The sequence below is a fragment of the Musca domestica genome, unplaced genomic scaffold, assembly GCF_030504385.1.
Source record: "Musca domestica strain aabys unplaced genomic scaffold, Musca_domestica.polishedcontigs.V.1.1 9, whole genome shotgun sequence".
Taxonomy (NCBI): Eukaryota; Metazoa; Arthropoda; class Insecta; order Diptera; family Muscidae; genus Musca; species Musca domestica.
In genome coordinates, this window is record NW_026712435.1 from 15252974 (window position 1) to 15278298 (window position 25325).

The 25325-nt window shown below is 35.4% G+C and overlaps 3 protein-coding genes across 7 annotated transcripts in view; 1 reads left to right on the forward strand and 2 right to left on the reverse strand.

Moving 5' to 3' along the window:
• Nucleotides 1–1482: 1482 nt before the first annotated feature.
• Nucleotides 1483–2088, reverse strand: LOC101892605 (acyl-CoA-binding protein-like). Its single transcript, XM_005179409.4, has 3 exons — nucleotides 1963–2088; nucleotides 1852–1878; nucleotides 1483–1787 (listed from the first exon to the last, which is right to left on the reverse strand). Exons 2-3 carry the CDS (start codon nucleotides 1855–1857, stop codon nucleotides 1542–1544), a joined length of 252 nt encoding a protein of 83 aa, XP_005179466.1. The 5' UTR covers nucleotides 1858–1878; nucleotides 1963–2088; the 3' UTR covers nucleotides 1483–1541.
• A 3290-nt stretch (nucleotides 2089–5378) lies between these two features.
• LOC101893576 (FH1/FH2 domain-containing protein 3) overlaps nucleotides 5379–25325 on the reverse strand; it is a 237307-nt gene continuing 217360 nt past the window's right edge. For 3 of the 5 annotated variants that reach the window (XM_059131671.1, XM_059131675.1, XM_059131677.1), the window contains 9 exons: nucleotides 23110–23527; nucleotides 22903–23049; nucleotides 17221–17436; nucleotides 15872–15994; nucleotides 15646–15801; nucleotides 15266–15585; nucleotides 14966–15205; nucleotides 14668–14894; nucleotides 5379–6022 (listed from right to left, as the gene is read on the reverse strand). In XM_059131671.1, the coding sequence (XP_058987654.1) occupies nucleotides 5949–6022; nucleotides 14668–14894; nucleotides 14966–15205; nucleotides 15266–15585; nucleotides 15646–15801; nucleotides 15872–15994; nucleotides 17221–17436; nucleotides 22903–23049; nucleotides 23110–23527 (1921 nt within the window). In that variant the 3' untranslated portion in view covers nucleotides 5379–5948. Of the gene's footprint in view, nucleotides 6023–11399; nucleotides 11504–14667; nucleotides 14895–14965; nucleotides 15206–15265; nucleotides 15586–15645; nucleotides 15802–15871; nucleotides 15995–17220; nucleotides 17437–22902; nucleotides 23050–23109; nucleotides 23528–25325 lie in introns of all 5 variants that reach the window. The other 2 variants (XM_059131672.1, XM_059131676.1) reach the window with 1 other exon arrangement.
• LOC101892777 (acyl-CoA-binding protein-like) lies at nucleotides 8616–9145 on the forward strand. Its single transcript, XM_005179410.4, has 3 exons — nucleotides 8616–8682; nucleotides 8764–8790; nucleotides 8855–9145. The coding sequence occupies exons 2-3, from the start codon at nucleotides 8785–8787 to the stop codon at nucleotides 9098–9100; spliced, it is 252 nt and encodes an 83-aa protein (XP_005179467.1). The 5' UTR covers nucleotides 8616–8682; nucleotides 8764–8784; the 3' UTR covers nucleotides 9101–9145.

Below are 25325 nucleotides of genomic sequence, written 5' to 3' on the forward strand. Positions count from 1 at the left end.
TCTGGAGGGTGTATTAAAGCCTTGGGCACGCAAACAAGCAAGCGTTCCGTCGGGAATTGGTCAAAATACCGCAGAGCAACATTCGGGCAGCGTGTAACGGTTTCATTGGCTGTTTGAAAGCAATAATTCGTACCAAAGGTAGCCAATTCGAACAAACTAAACTTATTCTGAAATTTGATGCTATTTCCGACATTTTTTGCTTTCATTCAATAATATTTAAAAAAATGTAAAAATGATGGCGTTTGCCTTTGCTGCAGTTTTTATCTCAGCCGGTATAAGCAATGGCTGAAAATATATGTGGGAGCTATATCCAAATCTGAACCGATTTCAATATTATTTTCCGATTTGTTTTACCAAATTCCGTTACACATTCCAAATTCCATTGAAATTTAATATACATAGCGTGTTTGGTGCATCAAATATATAAAATCGGACGAAAATATATGTGGGAGCAATAAATAAATCTGCATCAATTTCAATATAATTTGTAACGTTTAGTTTGCATCAAATTCCGTTACACATTCGAAATTTCATTGAAATTAGAGATAAATATCGTGTTTGGTGCATCAAATACATGAAATCGGCCGAAAAAAATATATATGGGAGCTATATCCAGACCGATTTCAATATAATAAGGAACACTTATTTTCGTAATAAATTTCGTTACACTATCCGAATTTGAAGACTGTTTCTATAACCGATCAAAAGATATTTGCATACAAAAATCTAAATTGTTTCCAGGTACCTCCGATTCTGATGCTATACCTCCAGTTTCCAGTGGAATTTCAAAAATTTATATAGCCTATGTTACTTTCAGGCGATCCTGTAATAAATTTTGAATTCTGTTTAGCGATTTTCGAGTCCATAAATTACAAACAATCAAACGCACAAACATTTCCCCCCTTTACCAAATTTGTCATAGATATTTCTAGGGCGTATTTGATAACCGTCATATGCAAAAATTGACAAAAGTGCACCTCGCCCATAAACATTAAATCACACAAAGAACTAATGGACTATCCGATAAATTATAAATTTGGTCCTTGGTCGTATCATTTTTTTATCAGAAAAAGGTAAAAAAGCGATTGTTTCTTGAATTGCGCTTCACTCTTTGTGGTAGCTCCCCAACAATCGGTCAAAATTTTAAATAATTATAACTCCAATAAACTGCAAAATATTTACCCAATGTTTCCTTTAAATTACCACCCATTTAGTAAGTGAAAATGTGAATACGGGACTTATCGGCCCAATCCTTCTGTAACATCCACAAAGGGTTACAAGAATTATAAAATGGGAAACAAATTTCCAATCCTCCTCTAGGTGCGTTCAAATATTTCTGTAAGCAATAAATCTGGAGCGATTTCTTTTGGTAGGCCATATCATTTCACTTCTTCTGCTATCTTTCCCACAAGAGCTCAACGAATTCTTAGTTTGAAGAGTTTTAATAGGGGAAAGCGATTCTGAGTCAATAAGCTCCAGCAGTTGTTGTTTTTTTTTTTTTTTTAATTTAAATTAATTTATTTGAATATTCTTCTAACAAATTAAGCATATTGAGGAGCATATTTTTCATAGGCAGCAACATAAGCGGCCTTGGCAGCATCTTGGCTCATGCCCTTGTTGCCGTTCCAGGCATTCCATTTGGCTTTGCCCTTCAAGTCCAAAGCACCAGGTTGGGCAACATTGCAGTCGCCAACGGTGGCCTGTTTGAAGAGACCATAGAATTCCAAGAAGACATTGTCTGGGGGAGTCTTGGTAAAGGATTTGGCTTTTTGGGTGGCGGTTTCGAACTATAAAAAAATACAAATTAATAAAATTTCAATTTCAAAATTCAAAAGTAATCATTTAACTTACATCCATTATTGTTTCTGGGCTTTAGATCTGATATTACATAAATTAAAGAAAAATAAAAAAAAATTAAATTATATTTCTTTGGGAGAAATTTAATATTTAGCTTTAACTTACCAGTTGTACTGAAGAACAAGCTCTTAATGCTAGTTATTTGCTTGCCGTTGTCCATTTTATACCTGACTAAAGGGACTTGATATAACCTTCGTTTATTACCCAAAGCTTATCGTTGCAATTGTGTTCAAAGTCTTAGCAACTTTTTCAAAACTCAACTCCTATGCCATAGATATCGATGAGATGCAATAAAACCTATTATAGATCATAAAAACTGTGGGGGTCTGATAATTCGTCTAGCTAGAAAACTTGTACATGCATTCGGTTTTGGGTAACATGGTTAATAGGTTGTTTATTGCGTAATGTCTTATTCATCAGTTATTATTACAAGGGATTCCCTGATAGTGAAAATTTTCGGACATTTGAACATTAATACACAGATATACATTTAATGTTGGCAAACTGCTTACCGTCAAATATTATAACAAATATCTGCTCAATGAGATGTGAGTTAGTTTCCAGGAACATTGAACCGATAAATGCCATCTTTAATCTAGATCGAGAGATCTAGAAATTTGTAATCAATTTTTTGGGAATAATTGTTCATCACAATTTTTTCTTTTTATGAAAGAGGTACAAGAATGAGTGATCCGATAAATCCCATACTCACATTAGATATTTTATGGAAAAAAATTAGATATAACAAATTTGAAAAGGAACGCCGATTTGTTTCGCACATTATCAGAGATATAAGTATTGCAAACCGCGAACCATTGTGGGAGAGGTACCAGAAGGGGTAGACCGATATCTAGCATTTTCACATCGGAACTTGCGTTAGTAAAAATATTGGGATATGTGAAATTTGAAAAAAATCGTATACTAATTTCACATTATATGGGAGATACTAGCTGGTTGGGTCCCCGTTGCCGGCCGTACTTTTAGTCTTTAATGCACATTTTTTAAAGCACAATAGTAATTTCTAAATGGAAATAAATATTCAAAATGTTCACTAACCGTCGGTTTTATATATTTTGAAAAGCCTGATTTTATATTCAGCCACAGACTTTAATTTGAGTGTTAAAAACCTATATAAAACAATTAAAAAAGCACTATGTTCGGCCGGGCCGAACTTTGAATACCCTCCAACATTTGGAACGACTTACAAAATTTTCAAAAAAAACAAAAACAAAATCCATCAAAAATTCGGTTAAAATCTTTAAAATACCTAATATCGGAAGGTGCCGAAATATGGGGGGATATACGATATTGTGGACCTATATAGACAAATCTATGCCTGGGGGTAAAGTACTCACAAGGAACTCCTTGTGTGGAATTTCAGAAAATTCAATCGAAAAATGTGGCTAAAATCATCAAAATACCAAATATCGAGGGTACCGTTATATGGGGGCTATTCGATATCGCTAACCTATATAGAGAACTCTCTGTCAGGGGGTGAAGTGCTCACAAAAAACCCCTTGTGTGGAATTTCAGAAAATTTCCTTTGAAAAATGTGGCTAAAATCATCAAAATACCGAATATCGGGGGGTACCGTTATATGGGGGCTATTCGATATCGTGAAGCTATATAGACAACTCTCTTTCAGGGGGTGAAATACACATAAGGGACTCCTTGCGTGGAATTTCAGACAATTCAATCGAAAAATGTGGCTAAAATCATCAAAATACCGAATATCGAGGGTGCCGTTATATGTGGGCTATTCGATATCGTGGACCTATACAAATAATTCTCTTTCAAGGGATTAAGTACTCACAAGAAAACCAAGCTCAATTTTTGGTCTTGTAAAGAGCTTAGCAACATTTTTCCATTCAAAGGAGCTGTAATTTGGAGTTTGTATTTCCAACGTTCAGAATGCCGCGCTGCGTGTTATTTAGTTTTGTCCATCTCATAGTTAAGGGCAGAATCATTTCAGAATAATAAAAAATAATTACTCTTTTAAACCCATTACCGTAAGATGGCAATTAATTTTTTTGCTCATTTATATTGTGGTTTGGAGACCCCATTAAGTCCACATTTTTCATCAATGACAAATGTTCGCTCCCGTATTACTTTCTAATATTCGTAATATTTTTCATGTTTCTGCCACAATTTCCGACTGAATGAGTCCCAATTTGACATTTTGCAGTTTATTTCATATAGACGTACATCCTAAATCCACTTTCCCAACCAATGTTCTCATGGGGTTACAAATAGAATACAAAATTTTCATTTCTGACCACACATTAGTTGGGGGTACACTAATGTGGGAACTATATTTAAAAATGCCCATGTGGACAATTATCTGTATGATGGTTCTCTACCCCAGAGTAGCCTAAATGCAATTTTTTAGCCAAATCAATTGATGAATGTGGTCAAGACCAAGAGGGACCCTACTCCGAAAATTGAAAATTTCGTGAGAAGAGGTTTTCTACCCCCTTTGACACAAAGATGCCAAATAAGGGCCAAAAAAATGAAAAAAAGTGGTCAAGACCCCGAAAATAGCTTAAATCATATGATGGTTATACCAAAAAGTGATCATTTTTTGCAAGGATGGTAACGCCATTGAAATTTCAAAAAGTGCGAGAACTTACACCGCAACATGTTTCAATGGAATAGTCTGAAAATCCACACAAGGAGTTCTCTCTGAGTACTTTACCTCTGGAAGGGAATTGCCTATATGGATCTACTCTTTTATTATAGCACCCATATAACGCTACCCCGATATATTCGGCATTTCCAGGATTTTCGCAGTTTTATTCCCCAGAATTGCGTCAAATTTCGTATTTCAAACTATGACGGAAAATTGTCTATGCAGGTCCACGTTTTAGTATAGCCCCTATACGATGGTACCTCCCTTTTTTCGGTATTTTAATGATATTAGAGACATTATTCGCCGGAATTGTTTCGAATTTCGTATTTGAAGTTCGGAATCGGTACTACAGCCTATGACAGAAAATTACTTATCCAGCACCACGCCTTCGTATAGTCCACATATAAGGTTTTAATTTGAACGGTATTTTTCGAGAGATTTTTTTTTTAATTGATGAATTTAGAATAATGAAAAAAATATATCAGATATTTTACGACTTTGCATATGAAACACTGGAATTGTCATATTACATGAAAACACTTCCATTGAATATAGCTCAATATAAAAATTGCAAAAGAAAACTCATTATTTGGATTTTTATTTGATTTTATTGAAATCTTACTTGGTTTTCGTTAGATTATAATTTTTGTTTTTTTTTCTTTTTTTTTAATTTAAAAACTGCAATTAAGTTTTGTAAGTTTATCTAAGAAATAAATTATATGTTTTTTTTATTATTTGTAAGATATATGTTTTTTGATTTTTTTATGGATTTTAGGGAAAATACGTTACTTGTTTAATTATAATTACACAATTACTTTACAATGATAAATAAACAACAAAATTAAAAAAAAACTGCATATTTAACAAATTCAAATTACAAACTAATATTACATTGTTTTTTTTTTTTTTTTGTTGGGTTTTGTTAAATTGAAGAAACAAAAATATTGATTGGTCTGCATAAAACGTAGAAAGAAGAATAAGCCACCTTACATAGATCAATCAGTATTTCCACAGTCTCAATTACATTAGAGGAGAAGAAATAATATTAAATATTTCTAATTGGTACATCCTTGCGATGTACTCTATATCTATAGGTATATTACATTGAAATTATGATATTGTGGTAAGTCGTTCGTTTCTGGTTCATTTGAAGTTACAATAAAAGAAAAATACCCGCAGTTATAATCGCTATATGCTTTGTTTTACTGGATTCTCGTGTTTTTGCAATGCCACATGTACTTTTTGTTTTATATTCATTCGGTCATTCCGCACCCCATCATATTTTGCAAATACAAGTACTTTCGTTCTTGAGATCGTCTTTTATAGAAATTCGTTTTATTTTTTGAGAAAGATGTGATAATGGTTGTCCATGATTCCGTATTCAGTCTACTTTGTAGGAAATTATTTATGTCAATTTCAGCATCTAGAGACAAGCTGTCGCTCAGCCGACCTAGGGCTACCTTTAGTAAGTCTTTATTAAAGCTGCAACTTGTAGTTTCTCTTCTTCGGTTAAACCGTTTTTGAGAGTACGACGCACTGGAAAGAAATTTGAGGGAAAAAAACACAATTAGTTGGTTGTAATTACAGTTCAGTTACAGAATCATGCTGCATTCGGTTAGTATTCAAATTGCAAAAAAATAAAAAAAATCATTCGCAGTTAATTCAAAAATTTAAACCATAACTTAAAATAATTTCGAAATTTAATATAATTAAAATTATTAAATTTTCATTGACCAAGATTAACATAGCGTATTCCTCTCTCTCTGTGCAATCAGAGGATGCATTTCATAACAGTCCTCCACCATAGTATGGAGGGTATATTAAGTTTGCCATTCCGTTTGTAACACCTCGAAATATACATTTTAGACCCCACAAAGTAAATATATTCTTGATCAGCATAAAACTCTCTCCGTCTGTGTAAATCACTCAAGCTTCCGAACGAAATGCAGTAGGTTGATAAAATTTTACTTAAATGTATATTATGTGTGTAGGACTTCTCATATTAAAAATGGGCCATGTAGGCCTAAGTTTTGGTATAACGGTACCTCCCAATATTCAGTATTTTGATGGGTTTAGCGACATTATTCACCAGAATTGTTTTAAATTTGGTATTTGAAGTTCGTAATGGATACTACAGCCTAAGACAGAAAATTGTGGAGGTCCACGTATTCGTATAGCCCCCATATAACGGTACCCCCCGATATTCGGTATTTTTATGATTTTAGCGACATTATTGACCGGAATTGTTTCAAATTTGGTATTTGAAGTTCGTAAGGCCTAAGCCTAAGACAAAAAATTGTCTGTGGAGGAAGACGTGGGTCTTCGTATAGCCCCCATATAACGGTACCTTCCGGTATTCGGTATTTTGATGATTTTAGCTACATTATTCACCGATTTTTTTAAGTTTCGCATTTGAATATTGTAATGACTTATGACAAAAGTTACCTATGTAGGTCCAAATCGTCGTATAGACTCTAATATAACAGCTACAGTCGGTATTTTAAAGATTTTAACAGAATTTTTAACGGATTTTATTGTTTTTGTTTTTTTTATACCCTCCACCATAGTATGGAGGGTATATTAAGTTTGTCATTCCGTTTGTAACACCTCGAAATATACATTTTAGACCCCACAAAGTATATATATTCTTGATCAACATAAAATTCTATGTCGATTTATCAATGTCCGTCCGTCTGTCCGTCTATCCGTCTGTCCGTCTATCCGTCTGTCCGTCTGTGGAAATCACTCTAGCTTCCGAACGAAATGAAGTAGGTTGATAAACTTTTACTCAAATGTGTACTATGTCTGCAGGACTTTTGGTATTGAAAATGGGCCATATAGGTCCACGTCTTCGGATAGCTCCCATATAACTGTACCTCCCGATATTCGGTATTTTGATGATTTTAGCTACATTATTTACCGGAATTGTTTCAAATTTGGTATTTAAAGTTTTTAATAGATACTACAGCACAAAACAGAAAATGGGCAATGTAGGTCCACGTCTTCGTATAGCCCCCATGTAACGGTACCCCCCGATATTCGGTATTTTGATCATTTTAGCCACATTATTTACCGGAATTGCTTCAATTTTGGTATTTGAAGTTCATAATGGATACTACATCCTACGACAGAAAATAAGCCATGTAGGTCTACGTCTTCATATAGCCCCCATATAACGGTACCCCCCAATATTCAGTATTTTGATGATTTTAGCGACATTATTTACCGGAATGGTTTCAAATTTGGTATTTGAAGTTCGTAATGAATACTACAGCCTATGACAGAAAATTGTCTGTGCAGGTCCACGTCTTCGTATAGCCCCCATATAACGGTACACCCCGATATTCGGTATTTTGATGATTTTGGCGACATTATTTATCGGAATTGTTTCAAATTTCGCATTTGATGTTCGTGAAGTTCGATATAACAGCCTATGAAAAAAAATTTTCTGTGCAGATCCACGTTTTATAACCACCTTGGTACCTCCCTATATTCGAGGATTTTGACGATTTTATCTACATTGTAAACAGATTTTTTTCAAGTTTCGCATTTGAATATTGTGATATAAGTTGCCTTGTGACAAAAGTTGCCTATGCAGGTCCACGTCGCCATATAGACTCTAATATACGGCTACATGATTTTAACAGAATTTTAAAATCCTTTTATTTTTTATATTTTTTTTTTTTTTTTTTTTTTTTGAAAATTGTTAAATTCGTACCAAATGGTGGAGAGTATTCAAAGTTCGACCTGGCCGAACTTACAGCTTTTTTATTTGTTTTTTTTTTTAAATTGCCAAATTCGTTCCCAATAGTGGAGAGTGTTCGGTCCTGCCGAACTTACAACATTTTTACTTGTTTTTATTTAAAGAGGACAACAGTGCTAGAATTCCAGAGAATTCCCTTATAATTTGACCTATATTGAGCATTTATTTAAGGCCAATCGGCGATGGCGGTTACTAAGTGAATTATCAGACCCCCACAGTTTTTTATGATCTATTATTTCTTTTATTGCAGTTCGCCGATATCTATGACACACATATTGTATTTGGAGAATTTTTTCTAAGACTTTGAACCGACCTGCAACGATAAGCTTGGGCAAATAAACGATGGCAATATCATGACACATAAGTCAAGGTATAAAATGGACAACAGCAAGCAAATAAACTAGCATTAACAGCTTGTTCTTCAATACAACTGGTAAGCTAAAGCTAAACACTAAAGATCTCACAAAGAAATATAATTTATTTTTTTTTCCTTAATTTTTTTTTTTAATATTAGATCTAAAGCCCAGAAACAACAATGGATGTAAGTTAAATGATCACTTTTGAATTTTTAAATTGAAATTTTATTGAATTGTATTGTTTTTTAGTTTGTAACCGCCACCCAAAAAGCCAAATCCTTCACCAAGACTCCCCCAGACAATGTCTTCTTGGAATTCTATGGTCTCTACAAACAGGCCACAGTTGGTGACTGCAATGTTGCCCAACCTGGTGCTTTGGACTTGAAGGGCAAAGCTAAATGGAATGCCTGGAACGGCAACAAGGGCATGAGCCAAGATGCTGCCAAGGCTGCTTATGTTGCTGCCTATGAAAAATATGCTCCTCAATATGCTTAATTTGTGACAGAATATCGAAATAAAAAAAAAATTAAATTAAAAAAATCTCACGAACTTTTATTTAGTTTGGATTCTCAAATTTTAGGTCAGTAAGCTCAAGGTAGGATAAAATAAGTACAAATATCCCAATGTTCACCGTTGTGTGAAAACTTGAAATAAAAGAATATTCTCAAAATCCCCAAAATATTAAAATTCCATTATCCCCCTAGCTCAAATTTTTTGAGAGTAGTTAATTTACCCAAAAAGGATCCGAAATTCCAGCTTATTTGAAGTGTACTAAAAAGGTTACCTTTATTTTTTTTTTCGAAGAGTTCAAACGATTTGCTATAGTTCGAAAATTGGGACCGAGAGCTTTAAAATAGGGAAAATCAGGTGATACTCTTAAATGGGTAGTACACCTAAAGTTCGATGCATACTGAATAGTTTTTCGAGAATCAAATCTACCCACAGAGAAAACATATGTCAGATTTCAGCAGATTTCGTTGGGTATTGGGACCCAAAACATTTAAAATACTGAAAATCTGGAGCTATCGTTATATGGAGGCATTAAACGTAAAAACAACGCCTAAAACAATATTTTCTTCAGTTCGTCTGTGAGGACGCCTTCCCTTCAACTCGCCTGTAAAGACTCCCTCATTTCAATCAAAGATTCGCTCGTTTCAACTTGTCTATACAGATCTATCACAGACACCCTATAAAGACTCATTTCCACTCGTCCATAAAGAATTCCCTTCAGCTCGTCTAAAAATACTCTTTTTTGCTCGTCTAAAAAGACACTTTTTTTCGTTTATAAAAGTCTCCTTCATGCTTGTCTATAAAAGACTTCATTCGTCTCTTCTATAAAATACCCCTTTAAGTTCGCCTTTAAAGTCTCCCTGTCAACTTGTCCATAAGGACTACCTGTCAACTCGTCTATAAAGCCAGCTCGCCTATATAGACTCCCTGTCAGCCAGCTCGTCTATAAAGACCCCCCGCAGCCAGCTCGTCTATAAAGACCCCCCGCAGCCAGCTCGTCTATAAAGACCCCCCGCAGCCAGCTCGTCTATAAAGACTCCCTGCCAGACAGCTCGTCTATAAAGACTCCCTGCCAGCCAGTTCGTCCATAAAAACTCCCTGTCTGCCAGCTCGTCTATAAAGACCCCTGTCAGCCCGTCTATAAAGACTCCCTGTCAGCCCGTCTATAAAGACTCACTGTCAGGCAGCTCGTCTATAAAGACTCCCTGTTAGTTCGCCTAGAAATACTCCCTATGATTTCGTCTGGAAATACTCTCTGTCAGCAAGGCTATAAAGACTCTAAGTTAGCTCAATCACTTCTTAAACTTTTCTTCGATTGATATTCTACTTTACCTAAAGACGATTACTGAGTCGGCAATCAAGGAATATCAAAATTTTGATCAAATTGATCAAAGGCCAGATTCTACTTCTTGTAGGTCCACGTTTTGGTATAGCCCCCATATAACGGTAACTCGCTATTTTCGGTGATTTAAGCTACATTATTCACCGGAAATGATGCAAATTTGGTATTGGAAGTTCGTATTGGATACTACAGCCTATGATAGAAAATTGTCCATGTAGATCCACGCCTTCGTATAGCCCCCATGTAGAGGCACCTCCCGATATTCGGTATTTTGATAATTTTAGCGACATTATTTACCGGAATTGTTTCAAATTTGTTATTTGAAGTTCGTAATGGATACTACAGCCTAAGACAGAAAATTGTCTGTGCAGGTCCACATCTTCGTATAGCCCCCATATAACGGTACCTCCCGATATTCGGTATTTTGATTATTTTAGCCATTGTTCACCAATTTTTTTTCAAGTTTCGCATTTGAATATTGTAATGGCTTATGACAAAAAAGGAAAGATTTAATAATGAAAACCCGATAATGTAAAATTCACCTTTACTTTCCCTAAAGTAAGGGACAAACAAAATGGACTATAAAGAAAAATTTAAGAACGGGCCTAAATGTATTACTTTATGCTATACTAAAAAACATTTCCTTTCATATAGCAAATTGTGTGACGCGCCTTAAAGTATGGTACAAAAATCTTAACACAAATGGAGAAAAAATAACTTTACATTAGACTCTAGCAAATTTTTGGATAATAGCCTTTAGAGTTTTTTTTTAAACCAAAAACAAGCAAACACTTATAAGAAAAGTATAGATCACATGCGTATTTTAGTAATATTAGTAAAAAATAAAACAAATTTATAAAAAAGTCTTTAATATTTATAACTGGCACAAAATAAACTCCGAACTCAAACAAAATAAAGTAAAAAAACATATTGCACACTAACCATTAAAACCAAAACTAAAAAATGGCTGGTGATGGAGCAACGTAAAAACTATGCCGTTGTAAGTCTTTCAACTGTAAATCCTTCGCGGGTACGTGAACGCTTCACTTCATTTAAATGAATTTTCCATTTGGTTTCAAAACAAACATGAAGGCATATGAAGGACGAAGATGTGATGGTGAATGTGTGTGTTTGTGTAGGATTGAAAAAGTATTAGTGTTCATCGAATGAAGTTATTCGAACAAAATTTTTGTTGTGAAAGGAAACAGGAAATATGTATTGTGTGTTAGAAACAATGCACATGTTTACACCAAAGGATTAATAACACCCCAGGATATTATCGATAGCCATAATATGAAACCATTGCCATTGAAAAGAGATACGTAGATGATGATGATGATATTGAAGATGTATGTATGAGTGAATATATGAGAAAATGAAAACAAAAAGAATTTTTTATTAGAAAAAAAAAAAATAATACAAAACAAACAATAATATACCAATATTTAAAACATAAAGAAAATTAAACCTTGCAAAAATTACATTAAAGCATAATATTGTAAGTGAAAGACTTTGGGGATGAACATTATGTTTCTTGCATCCTTAAAGTATGCACCACAATTGTGTATGAAACTGTTTAAAGTTTCTGGTCATTAATTCATTTAAGTCAAAGTCTTTCACTATTCCTTTTAAAGAATCTCCATGTAATCTAAGAACATATAGACGCACAAAAAATATTTAAAAATTTACAAAGAAAATTATGAAACTGAACAAATTTTGTTTTTTTTTTTTGCAAATGTTAATAATGCTCATGTTCATCATGATAGGTATCAAAACAAAAACCTAAATAAGTTGATTTCAAAGAAATTAAATCAAAACAGAAAGAAATAATAAGTTATGTCTACTAGTATTAAATATGTGTATGTATGTTATGTAGTTTCCAGAATACATATTGAGGCTATTTGATTTATAAGTTGTTGCAGCAAATGTTTTTTTTAAAAAGAATCTATGAACCCAAAAGTACTCAAATTCCATGGGACAATTTCCCAAAAAACAGGCGAATAAAGAGAGCAGGGTTACTGATTTGTACAGGGTGAGATGAAAGAACTCCACCCAACTTAAGACTGCTGTCATTTCTTACCCACTCGTCCGACAGCTGTTTAAATTATTCCAGTGACAGCTCATTACATTGTTTACAAGCGTACAAAAGCATTTTGGTGAGAATTTTCCAGAAAAAAAGTTATTCGTGATTGAATTTAAGCGTGATATTGTGATTTATTTACATTTGGCTGGAAAAACACAAGTGGCTATCGTTAGAGCACTTCAGCATTTAAATGTGAATAAATCTTTTGTGTCTCGTACCATCGCTCTTTACCGTGATACTGGTAGCGTAGCCCGACGTCAAGGAAGTGGGCGGAAGAAAACAGCAACATCGGCAAAAATAGTTCGAAAAGTAAAAAAGCGACTTGATCGAAACCCGCGTCGCAGTGGCCGAAAAATGGCTCGTGAGTTGAGCATATCGCAATATTCCATTCGACAAATATTGACAAATGAGCTCGGGGTAAAGCTATTGAAATTCCAAAAAGTGCAAGAACTTACACAGCAACGTAAAGAAAATAGACTCAAAAGAGCTAAAGAGTTGCCTCGCTTGGAGCGAAAATGGTGAACTGCCGAATTTGGTTTTCTCCGATGAGAAAACATTCGTTGTCCAGCAGTTTGTAAACATACTAAATGATCCTGTTTACTTGCCAAAGAGGTCAGCTGGAAACGTGCACATTCGGTTGGCCCCCAGAACTCAAGCGCCGGCCATGGTGATGGTGTGGGCCGCTCTCCGCTCATATTAATAGACCGTGACATCAGAATAAATGCCGAATATTATCGCGAAAACATTCTGGAGGGTGTATTAAAGCCTTGCGCACACAAACATTTTTGCCGCAGATCTTGGACATTCCAACAGGAGTCAGCACGCGTCACCCAAGAAGGGTTACAAAATGAGGTTCCTCGCTTCATTTCCAGCGCACAATGGCCAACAAAATATCCGGATACCGATCCGTTGGACTATCGTGCCTGGAGTATTTTGGAAAGCAAGGCGACACTAAAAAATACCAAAGTCTCGATCACCAAAATACCGCAGAGCAACATTCGGGCAGAGTGTGACGGTTTCATTGGCCGTTTGAAACCCATAATCCGTGTCAAAGGTGACCAATTCGAGCTAATATAAACTTATTCTAAAGTTTGATGCTATTTCCGACATTTTTTGCTTTAATTCAATTAAATTCCCAAAAAAAAAAAAATTAAAAACTATGGCTTTTGACTTTGTTGCAGTTTTGTTGGAGTTGCAGAAGGAGTTGGGCAATATTCTATCTGGCCTAAGTCTGATATAAATCTTACAACATTCCAGAGTTCGACTTTAAAGATCACTTCCATCACATTTTCTGAGATATACGTGATAATTTTTGTCCTTTGTCCTTAAAAATATCCTGTGTACAATTTTATCTAAACCGGTTTATAAATGTGCTCAGCATTTAGTTCAGAAAAACACTTGGACAGACTGGCGTACCGGCAGACATGTATAATTCGACTCAGAATGTGATTCTATGAAGATCACAAAAAGAGACTATGGGTCTATCCCGCCTCCTTCTTCATGTGACAAACAAATACGCAAAGATATTCACAGTGCAAAAAGCATTAGGTTCGACCGGGTCGAGTTTTAATAACACCTACAGAATTTAGCTCAAGTCCTCAAAATACCAAAAAGTGGACAGTACCATTATATGAGGGCTACACCAAAGCGTAAACCTAAATATACCACTTTCTTTCACTGGAGGTGTTATCGACTGAAATTTTCAATTATCGAGAATTGTTAACAAATACATGGCTAAAATCGTTGAAATAACGAATTTCGGGAAGGTTTGTTGTATAGGGCTATACGAAAAGGTGGATCGATATAGCTCATTACACCCTCAGCCTAACGAGAAAATGTGTTTTGATACGGCCAAAATGTGCCTAGACCCTAGCATTCATTGGACGAAATCTGCTTTAGGACAATTGTAGTCGATCTACAAATTGTTTTTTTTTTTTAAATTTCAATGGCAAATGAAAATTTTAAAAATTAAAAATTGTTTTTTGTTTTATTTTAAAATAAATGTTTAATTTTTGTTTTGCTACTGTAACTCCATTCATCCTAGCCAACGTATTCTGAAAACTACATTTCATTTGACCCAATAATAAATTCATTTAATATTGTGGGAAAAAAATTGATAAAACTTACATGATTTTCTATCAGCGTGACGTGTACGTTTACGTTCTCTTGGCGTAGTTCTATTGCCAGGAGCTTTGGTGGCAGTCTTTACTAGCGACTCTAATATCTCATCGTCGCCATCGGTGAAATTCTCTTCACTTTGGCGCATTTGGGGGGAGCGTAGATTTTCGGCACGACGACGACGCCATGTTAGCGTTCCATCGGCATTATCAGAACTTGGTGTACCCAGAAGTTCCCTGCAAGCAAACAAATGGGAAATTTAATTTTGTATCGGCTCTATAAATAAAATTCTGAAATAATTTAATACTTCAACTCGGCATCTTGTTTATCTTCTTTGGTTTTAAATTTGGCTATGTCAACAATGAGTTTGCCTCTGGTCTTGTTGCGTTCGCGGTGATTGGCTTTCTTTTCGATTTGTTGTTGGACACGTTCACGTGTGGTACGATATTCCAAAGCGAATTCGGAAAGAATTCTACAGAATTCATTGGGTCTGGAATCGGCAACACTGTGTTGGGGTACCCCCAGCCACAAAAGGAATTTGCGGTAACTGTAAAAAAATGGATTGCATTAGCTACAAAATAAAAAATATGACCTTTATAACCCTTACCGATTCATAACTCTGCGATGAACAATTTGCAAAATAATTATTCTCTCTGCACAGTCGGCCAAAAAGTCAACCAGTTTCTGTTGAAGCTGGGGTGGACAGTCGTGTTTACACATTAATTTCAAGCGATCCCATGATGCTTTGCACTCATGTTCCAGTTGGGCAAGATTATAGGCCAGCTCATTGAAATCGGCCTTTGAGGCACGGGTAATGGGACCAATTTCCGAATATAAATCTGTTGTTTCCATACCCGATTCCATGACAATGTGACACAGGTGATGTAGCAACGAATGTTTGTGAACGGTATCTTTTACCTCGGGGACCTAAAAATTGATTTCAAAAATGTGTTATTCTTAAGTCTTGTCTTTCAGATTTCTACTTACCTTGGCTAAATACTCGATTTGGAAACCTTTGACAGGAGCACCATTCAAAAATATGCCCACCGATAACAGTGTGGATAGAATACATTTAAATGTACGATTACTTCTTAATATTTCTATGCCATGCTTCAAGTCCATCAAAGGCTCAGCAATTTCTCTCTAAAAGTTGATTTGAAAATATTTTGTGAGTAATTTTACTTTGAAATTCTGGAATACAATCACTACTTACCTCACTATTATCAAAATCTAAACGGAATGCCCATAATCTTAGTCTAGCCGGTAATTCGGAAATAGAAGCCAATGTCAGGAGAAATTGTTCGGCACTACCCAGGGGTAATTCGGGATTTGCCATCTGAAATGGAGTGTTGTGAATAAATAAGATAAAATAATAAAAAAGGAACAAGTAAAAAAGCAGTATGTTGGTCCAGGCCGAACTTTGAATACCCTCCACCATTTAGAACAAATTTGGAAACTTTTTAAGAACAAAAAAAATCCGTTAAAAGTTTTGTTAAAATCTTAAAAGTACCGAATATAGGGATGAACCGTTATATTGGGGTTTACACAAAGACGTGGGAAATTTTTGTCATAGGTCATTACAATTTTCAATTAGGAAATTGAAAAAATTCCGGTGAATTGTGTCGCAAACACATGACATTAGGAGGTGCCGTTATATGGGGAGGCTGTACGAAGACTTGGATCTGCATAGCCAATTTTCTGTCACAGGTTGTAGTACCCATTACGAGCTTCAAAGACGAAATTTGACACCATTTCGGTGAACAATGTGACTAAAATCGTAGAAGACGTGGATATGCATAGATAAGTTTCTGTCACTATCAATACGAAACTTGAAACAATTCCCGTGAATGATGTCGCTGAAAACAATAAAATATTGAATATAGGGGGGTACCATTATATGGGGCTATACCAAGACCTAGACCTGCATAGCCAATATTCTGTCACAGATTGTAGTGTCCCTTATGAACTTCAAATACGAAACTTGAAACAATTCCGGTGAATAATGTCGCTGAAATCGACAAAATACCGAGTATAGGAAGGTTCCGTTATAAGGGGGCTATATGAAGACGTAGATCTGTAAACATAAAACGTAAGGCGTTAAAAGCAGAGCTCAAATTTGATCGAATTTACTCAGGTATGTCAAATATTCGCGAGTGGGAGTAATCGAAAAGTCAAGATTTACAAAAAGTGTGGGTTTCACTCTTTTGTTTTATGTCGGAGAGCTCTCAAGAACTGTTATTTTAAAAATAAGAAAGGGAGTCATAATGTTCAAAATCACATCTTTAAAACTCGCTCGAAATCGAGAGGGAGCAATTCTGAGAGCAGAAAAAATGGAGCATAAATGTTTTTTTTTATACAGGAATGACTCGCGAGCACCCACACATAAATCAAAAGATTAAAGAGAGTGTATTTAATCTCGCGCAAGGGCAATACTCCTGTGAGTAAGTAAAGTAGTGGAGTATACTTTATTTCTCCATGCCATTGGAGTAAGGGCGATATGATTTGTTTGTTTTTGAGTGATATAAATGAAGGAAATCCAAAAAATATAATGTCTTCACTTACCTGTGCTTCTTGTATTTTGCCCTTCTCCTCATCGGTTGGCAACATATTCAATAGCTTGTCAATGCCCTCACGGGTAACAACTGTGGCATCCATTTTCAAAATGGCCGCTTTAATAGCACGCGGTGGCGGTAATTTGGTCATGGCGATATTAATGGCATTCGATCGCTTGTGATCGAGAACAATAACTTCTTTGCTTTTGTTCATTTCTTGTTGTTTCTGTAAAAATGTGACATTCAGAAAAAATTAGTAAATTACAAATAAGGAAACATATCGAATATTGGCAATTATCAGAAAAAAAAAAAGCACAGCTACATAGGTATGTATATATGTATGAAAAGCAGGTGGTGACGTCATGTGTATATTATTTTATAATAAATGAAGTGACAAATTGAACCATCACCATAAAAATATATTTGTAAGAAAAAATTATTCTATTAATATTTTTAATTTTTTTTCTACTACTACAGTTGTATTATAACATATTTCCATATTTTGGTAAGAATTTTAATTCAGTTTTTTAAAATTTAATTTGACTTACTCGACGGAAACACATACAAATTCTCAAACTGCTTTTAACTGGTTAAAAGTTAATAAAGATAAGGTTCATAATTAGAGAGTGTTGGTGTTGAATGCAGTACAGTTTTGAATTGCATTGTTGTTCGTTTGCTGGCAAATGCCAGTATCGGTCCGAAAAAAACACAGAAACATTTACATAAATAAATGGTATGATTCCGCCCGTTATCATTTTATTGTACACCTAATGCCTAACATCTGACCAAGTACAATAGATTTTAGTACCTACACGAGCCAATTCAGCCTAGAAAAAAGTTTATGCAATTTGATGAAAATCGGTACAAATATAGATATAACTCCGATATATGTTTCATCCGATATCACATTTATTTCCCTCAGAGCCGTTTTTTGAACTCTAACAAGTTGAAAACCAGTAAGGAAAAGTCAAAAGTATGATACCCTATACCACCATGCATATTTTTTATTCATACCACCTATCACTATTTAGCTTTAGAGCAGTTATAGTTTGGTTTCAGAGAGAGTGCATGATATCACTTCGAGAAGGATTATATTAAAAAAAAAAAAAAAAACAATAAAGAAAGTCCTTTAGTAGAGCTCGGCATAACAATTAAAAGTTTTTATGGGAGAATTCAATCATACGCGCTAGGATTATAATTATAATTTAAAGTTTAATTTGAAATCAGATAAAGATATATATGGGAGCTATATACAAATCTGAACCGATCTCGATAAAATTTGGCAAAGATATTTCTTAGCTGTATTTGATATATTTCCATGAATATCGTTGTTACGGAGTGCATATTACGGCTGTGGGTAACACATGCAACAAATCGGATAAACAATATATATGTGGAAGCTATAGCTATATCTGAACCGATCTTCACCAATTTTGACGTACTAGCTTCTAGACTGAATTGGGTCGTAAGTGCCAAATTCCATCCCATTTGGTCTATTATTACACGTTTGGTGCACAATAAAAGGCAAATCGGACGAAGTTATATATGGGAGCTATATCCAAATCTGTCCCGATCTTGATAAAATTTAGCAAAGTTATTTCTGAGCTGTATTTGATATATTTCCCCAAATATTGTTGTTACAGAGTGCATATTACGGCTGCGGAGGACTAAAATAACAAATCGGATGAACAATATATATAGGAGCTATAGCTATATATATATCGGGGCCGAGTTCCACAAAATGGAAACGTACGTCCCAAAAATCACTGTATTTGGGCTGATATTAGCAATTATTTGCACAATAAACCTGAAATTGGATTAAGGATATATATGGGAGCTATATGTAAACCTTAGCCCTTCTCGATAAAATTTGGCAAAAGTATTTCCAAGCTTTATAAGATATCTGGTACCGCATATCATTGTTGTCGAATGCATATTACGAATGTGAGGGACTTAAGGACAAAATCGGATGAAACATATATATGGGAGCTATAGCTATATCTGAACCGATTTTCAAATTTTATATACTGGTCGGATGTGCCAAAATTCAAGTCATTTGGACTGATATTGGTCATTTGGTGCACAATTAACCCAAAATCGGTTGAAGATATAAATCTGATCCGATTATCACAATTACAGTAGGGCTCGTCCTTGGGCAAAATTTCATCTCAATCGGATAATAAATGCGACCTGCATTTTGTTCACAAGAAAACATGCACGGACGGACGGACTGACATGCATAAATCGACTCCGAAAGCGATTCTATGAGTATTCTCAAAAGTAACTATGGATCTATCTCGCTTCCTTCTCCCTGTTATGAACAAATACACAAAGACATAATACCATAACCACTATGTGATGTGGGATATAAATATCAGTCGGATTTGTCGACAGATGTATACCCTCAGCCAATGTTCGATTATTTAAATATATTTTGACTTCTGTTATGATTACTCAAATGTTTGACCCCCTATGGAGTAGGTTCCGAAGGAATGGGACAATATCCATTTCGTATCGGACCTAAATAAATATAATATAAATATTGCGACTTGCCAGGTTTGGACAATATTGGTTACTTCTATCAATTTTCACGAGAGATGTGATGATTTTTAGAAAATGTTAAAATGAGAGTGAGGTACCAGATATAGCCGACCGAAATATTCAATTTTCTTACTTCATTTAATACAGACAAAAATATTGGCATTGGCAAAATTACAAGAAAATCGAACACTGATATCTAATTTTATGCGAAATCATAATATCCATGTTCATCTCAGCAAGGTGTAAATAATCGCTGTTATGACAGATAAAGTTATGACAGATAAAAGAATTGAAAATTGTGACACTTTGGGGTGGAGGTACCAGAAGGAGTCGACATATATATTCCATCTTCACAGCAGATCTTAAGTTAGTAAAAATAATGAGATGTGTGATAAATGTAGAGAACGGGATGCTTATTTCGGATTTTATGATCGTTTTGGTTATTCAAAACGTTGACCCTTTGTGGGAAGGTACCAGAAGGAATGATCGAATCTCTACCATATTTATATGGTTAATAAAGATATTGTTATGTGTGTCATTTGAAGACAATCGGACTCTTACATCACATTTTATAAGAGTTATAATTATCCAAATGTTTACTCTTTGTGGGGGAGGGAGATACTTGATGGAGTGGATCGATATTGTCCATTTCCGCACCTGACCTAGCATTGATGCCGATATTATGATTAGATCAAAATCTTTTTGTGCAGTAAAATATTTTTTTTTTTTTTTTTTTGGAAATTTCGACCTTTTGTGAGGTAGGTACCAGACGGAGTGAACCGATATTGCCCATCTTCGAACACGATGTAAGTTTGATCATAATATTACGATGCACCAAGTTGAAACCAAATTGGATACTCCATTCGAGAGGTATCGTTGGCAACAACCTGCCAGCCAGAGAGACAGACGGACATCGCTAGATCGACTCCAAATGTCATGAAACGGAGTTGGTCCAAAGAGACCTAGGGTCTAAAACCGTTATTTCAATGAGACACGTTTTCGCCGCATCAAATGATATACACTCTCTCTAGCCATATGGCTGAGGGTATAACACAAACTTTCGGAACGAATCGCAAATTTTATGGTGAACTTTTCGCTGGCAAAGTAGCGGGCACTCACTAGTCAAATTTGGTGAAAATCGGTATATTATACATACACAGGGTGAGATAAAAAAACTGCAACAAAGTCAAACGCCATAATTTTTTTTCCTTAATTTTATTGAATGAAAGCAAAAAATGCCGAAAATAACATCAAAGTTGAGATTTGTTGGTCACCTTTGGTACGAATTATGGCCTTCAAACGGCCAATGAAACCGTCACACGCTGCCCGAATATTGCTCTGCGGTATTTTGGCCCATTACCGGCGAAGCGTTTGATTGAGGTGGTCGACACTTTCGAATTTTTTAGTGCCAACCTTACTTTCCAAAATACTCCAGACACAATAGTACAACGGATTGGTATCCGGAGATTTTGGTGGCCATTGTGCGCTGTAAATGAAGTGAGGAACCTCATTTTGTAACCATTCTTGGGTGGCGCATGCTGATAATATTCGGCATTTATTCTGATGCCACGGTCGATTAATACGAGAGGAGAGCGACCATCGGCTGTAATGGCGGCCCACACCATCATCTTGGCCGTCGCTTGAGTTCTGGGGGCGAACCGAAGGTGCACATTTTCAGCTGACCTCTTCGGCAAGGAAACACGATCACTTTGTGTGTTTACAAACTGCTGGACAACGAATGTTTTCTCATCGGAGTAAAACCAAATTCAGCGGTTCACTACTTTCGGCCAAGCGAAACAACTCTTTAGCTCGTTTGAGTCTATTTTCTTATTTCTTGCATTTTTTGGAATTTCAATGGCTTTACCCCGAGCTCATTTTTCAATATTTGCCGAATGGAATATTGCGTTATGTTCAGCTCACCAGCCATTTTTCGGCCAATACGACGCGGGTTTCGGGGATCAAGTCGCTTCTTTACTTTTCGAACCATGTCTGCTGATGTTGCTGTTTTCTTCCGTTCACTTCCTTGACGTCGGGTAATGCTACCAGTGGTACGAGACACATAAGATTTATTTACATTTAAATGCTGGAGTGCTCTGACGATAGCCTCTTGTGGTTTTCCAGCCGAATGCAAATAAATCACGCTTGAATTCCATCACGAATAACTTTTTTTGTGGAAAATTCTCACCAAAATGCTTTTGTACGCTTGTAAACAATATAATGAGCTGTCACTGCAATAATTTTAACAGCTATCGGGCGAGTAGCTTGGAGTTGACAGCATTCTTAAGTCGGTTGCAGTTTTTTCATCTCACCCTGTATATACCAATTTTCACCAAATTTATATAAATAATCCTGTATCAAAAATTTACCATTTATGGTTTATGACTTATGATTAAGAAAGGGGTGGCAATGAACCAAGTAGTGTAATTAAAATTCCCAAAAGTTAAATTACAAAAACCGTCTTTGGTCATTTTTGAAAGATAGTGGGCCTGTATATTGTCCCAATTTAGCCCATGCTAATATTGCAATATATCTACAAAATTGTTTTTAAATTGTGGAATTGTGGAAATTTAAATTCAAATTAGATAAAACAAAACGAAAGTGCAGGTCCAATCACAATAACACACATGAATAGAGTCAAATAAAAACATATTTTTTACCAAAGAAAAACAATAATTAAACACTCACAGCAAGTGCTAAAGATGTGAGAAATTATTTGAAAAAGTGCTGAGTGAAAATGAAAGCAACTACTACAAATAAAAGTGGCGACACAACACTTGAGAAGACCAACACCGATATCTACGACTACCCATAACTCAAAGGTTTGACATTAGATTGCTTTGGTAGCCAGATCACCAATCAATCCAAGGTCATTACAAATAATGCACTCACCTCCTACAGGAGTTTGGTCATATATATGTTTACATGTAACATGGATTTTTTTTTTTGATTTTTTTTCATATAAGGATTTCAGATCATGTTTTTTTTTTTTTTTTTTTTTTTTTTTTTTGCAAAATATAACACACATAAAATCAATCCATGGTAAACATTTGTTGAAGGCACAAAGAAAAAAAAGAAATATTTTGTATTAATTATTTTTTTCAATCGTCGGAATTAAATTGTTTTGACTTCATTTGACCTACACCCTACTTACCTTGGTCATTAAATCTTTGGCTCTTGACTCGAATAAGTGTTCCAATTTTTGGGTATCCACTGTTGCCGGTGGTAATTCATCCCAGATTGTTTTGCCCACCGCCACAGGTATTAGATCCTCACGCACCTCTTTCCAAAAAAGTTTAACCTTGAAAAATTAAATATTTATTAAAATTAAAACTTACATAAATTAATTCCAGTATCTTACCGTCTTTTTGCTCTTCTTAATGGTGTCACCGTTAATGGAACCGTTTAGGGAACTATTTAGGCTATTGGTTAGACTGGAATTGGCATAACCACTGTTGCTTAACATGGGCGGTGGTATAATGCCACTGCCATTGCTGGTATTTGACTGAGTCATCATTGGCGGTGGCAGTACTATGTGTTGGGGTAGCATTGGAGGTGGCAAAGCCACACCACCCATGGGTGGTGGTGGTGGCGGTACACCACGTCCGGGACCGCGGGGTGCCAGAATATCTTTATCATCGTCGGAATTGAGGTCAGTAAAGTCGAGATCACAGAGTTGTAATGGTCGCACCATATTGCGCACCAGTTCCTCCCATTGTAATTCATTTTCGGATTTTTTCGGTTCAGGTTTCTTGATCTCCTGATCGACACTGGAAGCTCTATAAAATAAAGAGACATGAAAAACAAATAATAATTAAACAAATATCCTGCAGGAATGAATATTTAAAGTGATTTTTTGATAGGAGATCTTTATATATGATAAAAGTCCGTCTCAACATTACAAAAAAGTCCGTCTCAACATACATATAAAATCGGAATAGTTCTTAAGGTTCTCCCATGGACCTTTTAGAGCTATTTGATAAAAGCGCCCTCAACAATTTTGGTTGCATGATATTTTTATAGGCTCCAACATTCAATGTAGGATATATTAAATTTGTCATTCCGGTTGCAACACCTCGAAATATTCATTGGAGAATCCAAGATAAATATTTTCCTGATCAGAATAAAATTGTAAGGCGATTTGGCGATGTATGGCTGTCTGTATGTCTGTTGAAATCACAATTCAGTCCATATTATTTAATTGGAATTTAGCAGAAAGGTTTATATTATATGCAGGTATGACTTGTATTGAAAATGGGCTATGTTGGTCCACGTTTAGGTATAGCCCCCATATACCACCAGATTTTCGTTATTTTGAAATATTCTGCCACAATTTCCAAACAAATCAGCCAAAACTTGACAGTTGGGGTACTTGAAAGGTCTGTTCTCTCTTTCGGAAAAATGTGCAATGAAGGTCCACTAATTTGTAAAGCCCTATATAACGGTACCTCAAGATTTTCGGTACTCTGAAGTTTTCTGTCACAGTTTAAATCAGCTAAAATTTTTCATTTCGGGTTATTGAAAGTTGTTTTCCCTACTTGTGAAAAAATGTTCCATTCAGATCCACTAATTGGGTTAGGTTTACAGATTTTCCTCCTCCACTAACGGTACCTCCAGATTTTCGGTACTTTGAAGTTTTCTGCCACAATTTTTAACCAAATCGGCTGAGACTTGACATTTGGGGATCTTGGAATATGTGTTCTCTCCTTGCAAAACAAAATTCGATTCAGGTCCACTAATTGGTATAGCACCCACCCCTATACAAATGTACCCTCCGATTTGCTTTATTTTTAGGTTTCCTGACATAAGGATTCTTGAAAGGTCTGTTCTCTCCTTGCGAAAGATGTTTGTTTCAGGTCCAATAATTGATATAGCCCTTATATAACGGTACCTTCCGATCTTCGGTATTTTAAAGGTTTCTGGCAAAATTTACAACCAAATCAGCTGAAACTTGACATTTTGGGTTCTTGAAAGGTCAGTTTTCTCGTTGTGACGAATGTTCGATTCAGGTCCACTAAGTGGTACAGCCTCACATCTGATGGTACCTCCAAATTTTCTATATTTCTAAGGTCTCTGTTACAATTTCCAACGAAATCAGCTAACATTTTATATTTCTTGTTCTTGAAAGGTTTGTTCTTTCCTTATAAGAAATATTCGATGAAGATCTACCAATTTGTGTAGCCCCCATAAAACGGTACCTCCCGATTTCCCGAATTTTTCAGGTTTCTGCTACAATTTCCACCCAAATCAGCTGAAAATTGACATTTGCGGTTCTTTAAAGGTCTGTTCCCTCCTAGTGAAAATGTTCAATGAAAGTGCACTAACTAGTGTAGCGCCCATAACGGTACCTCCCGATTTTCCGAATTTTAAAGGTTTCTGCAAAAATTTTCATCCAAACCTGATGAAAATATGCTATATGGGTTATTTTTTATTTTAAATAAAATGGATAAATACTAAGTTAGCAGATCCTCTAGAGGTCTTCTATGAAAGACATGTTGGCTGAATACAGATAGAAAAAAATCTTTTATATATCTTCTACAGATCCTCTTCAATTTTTTTTTTTTTTTTTTTTTTTGA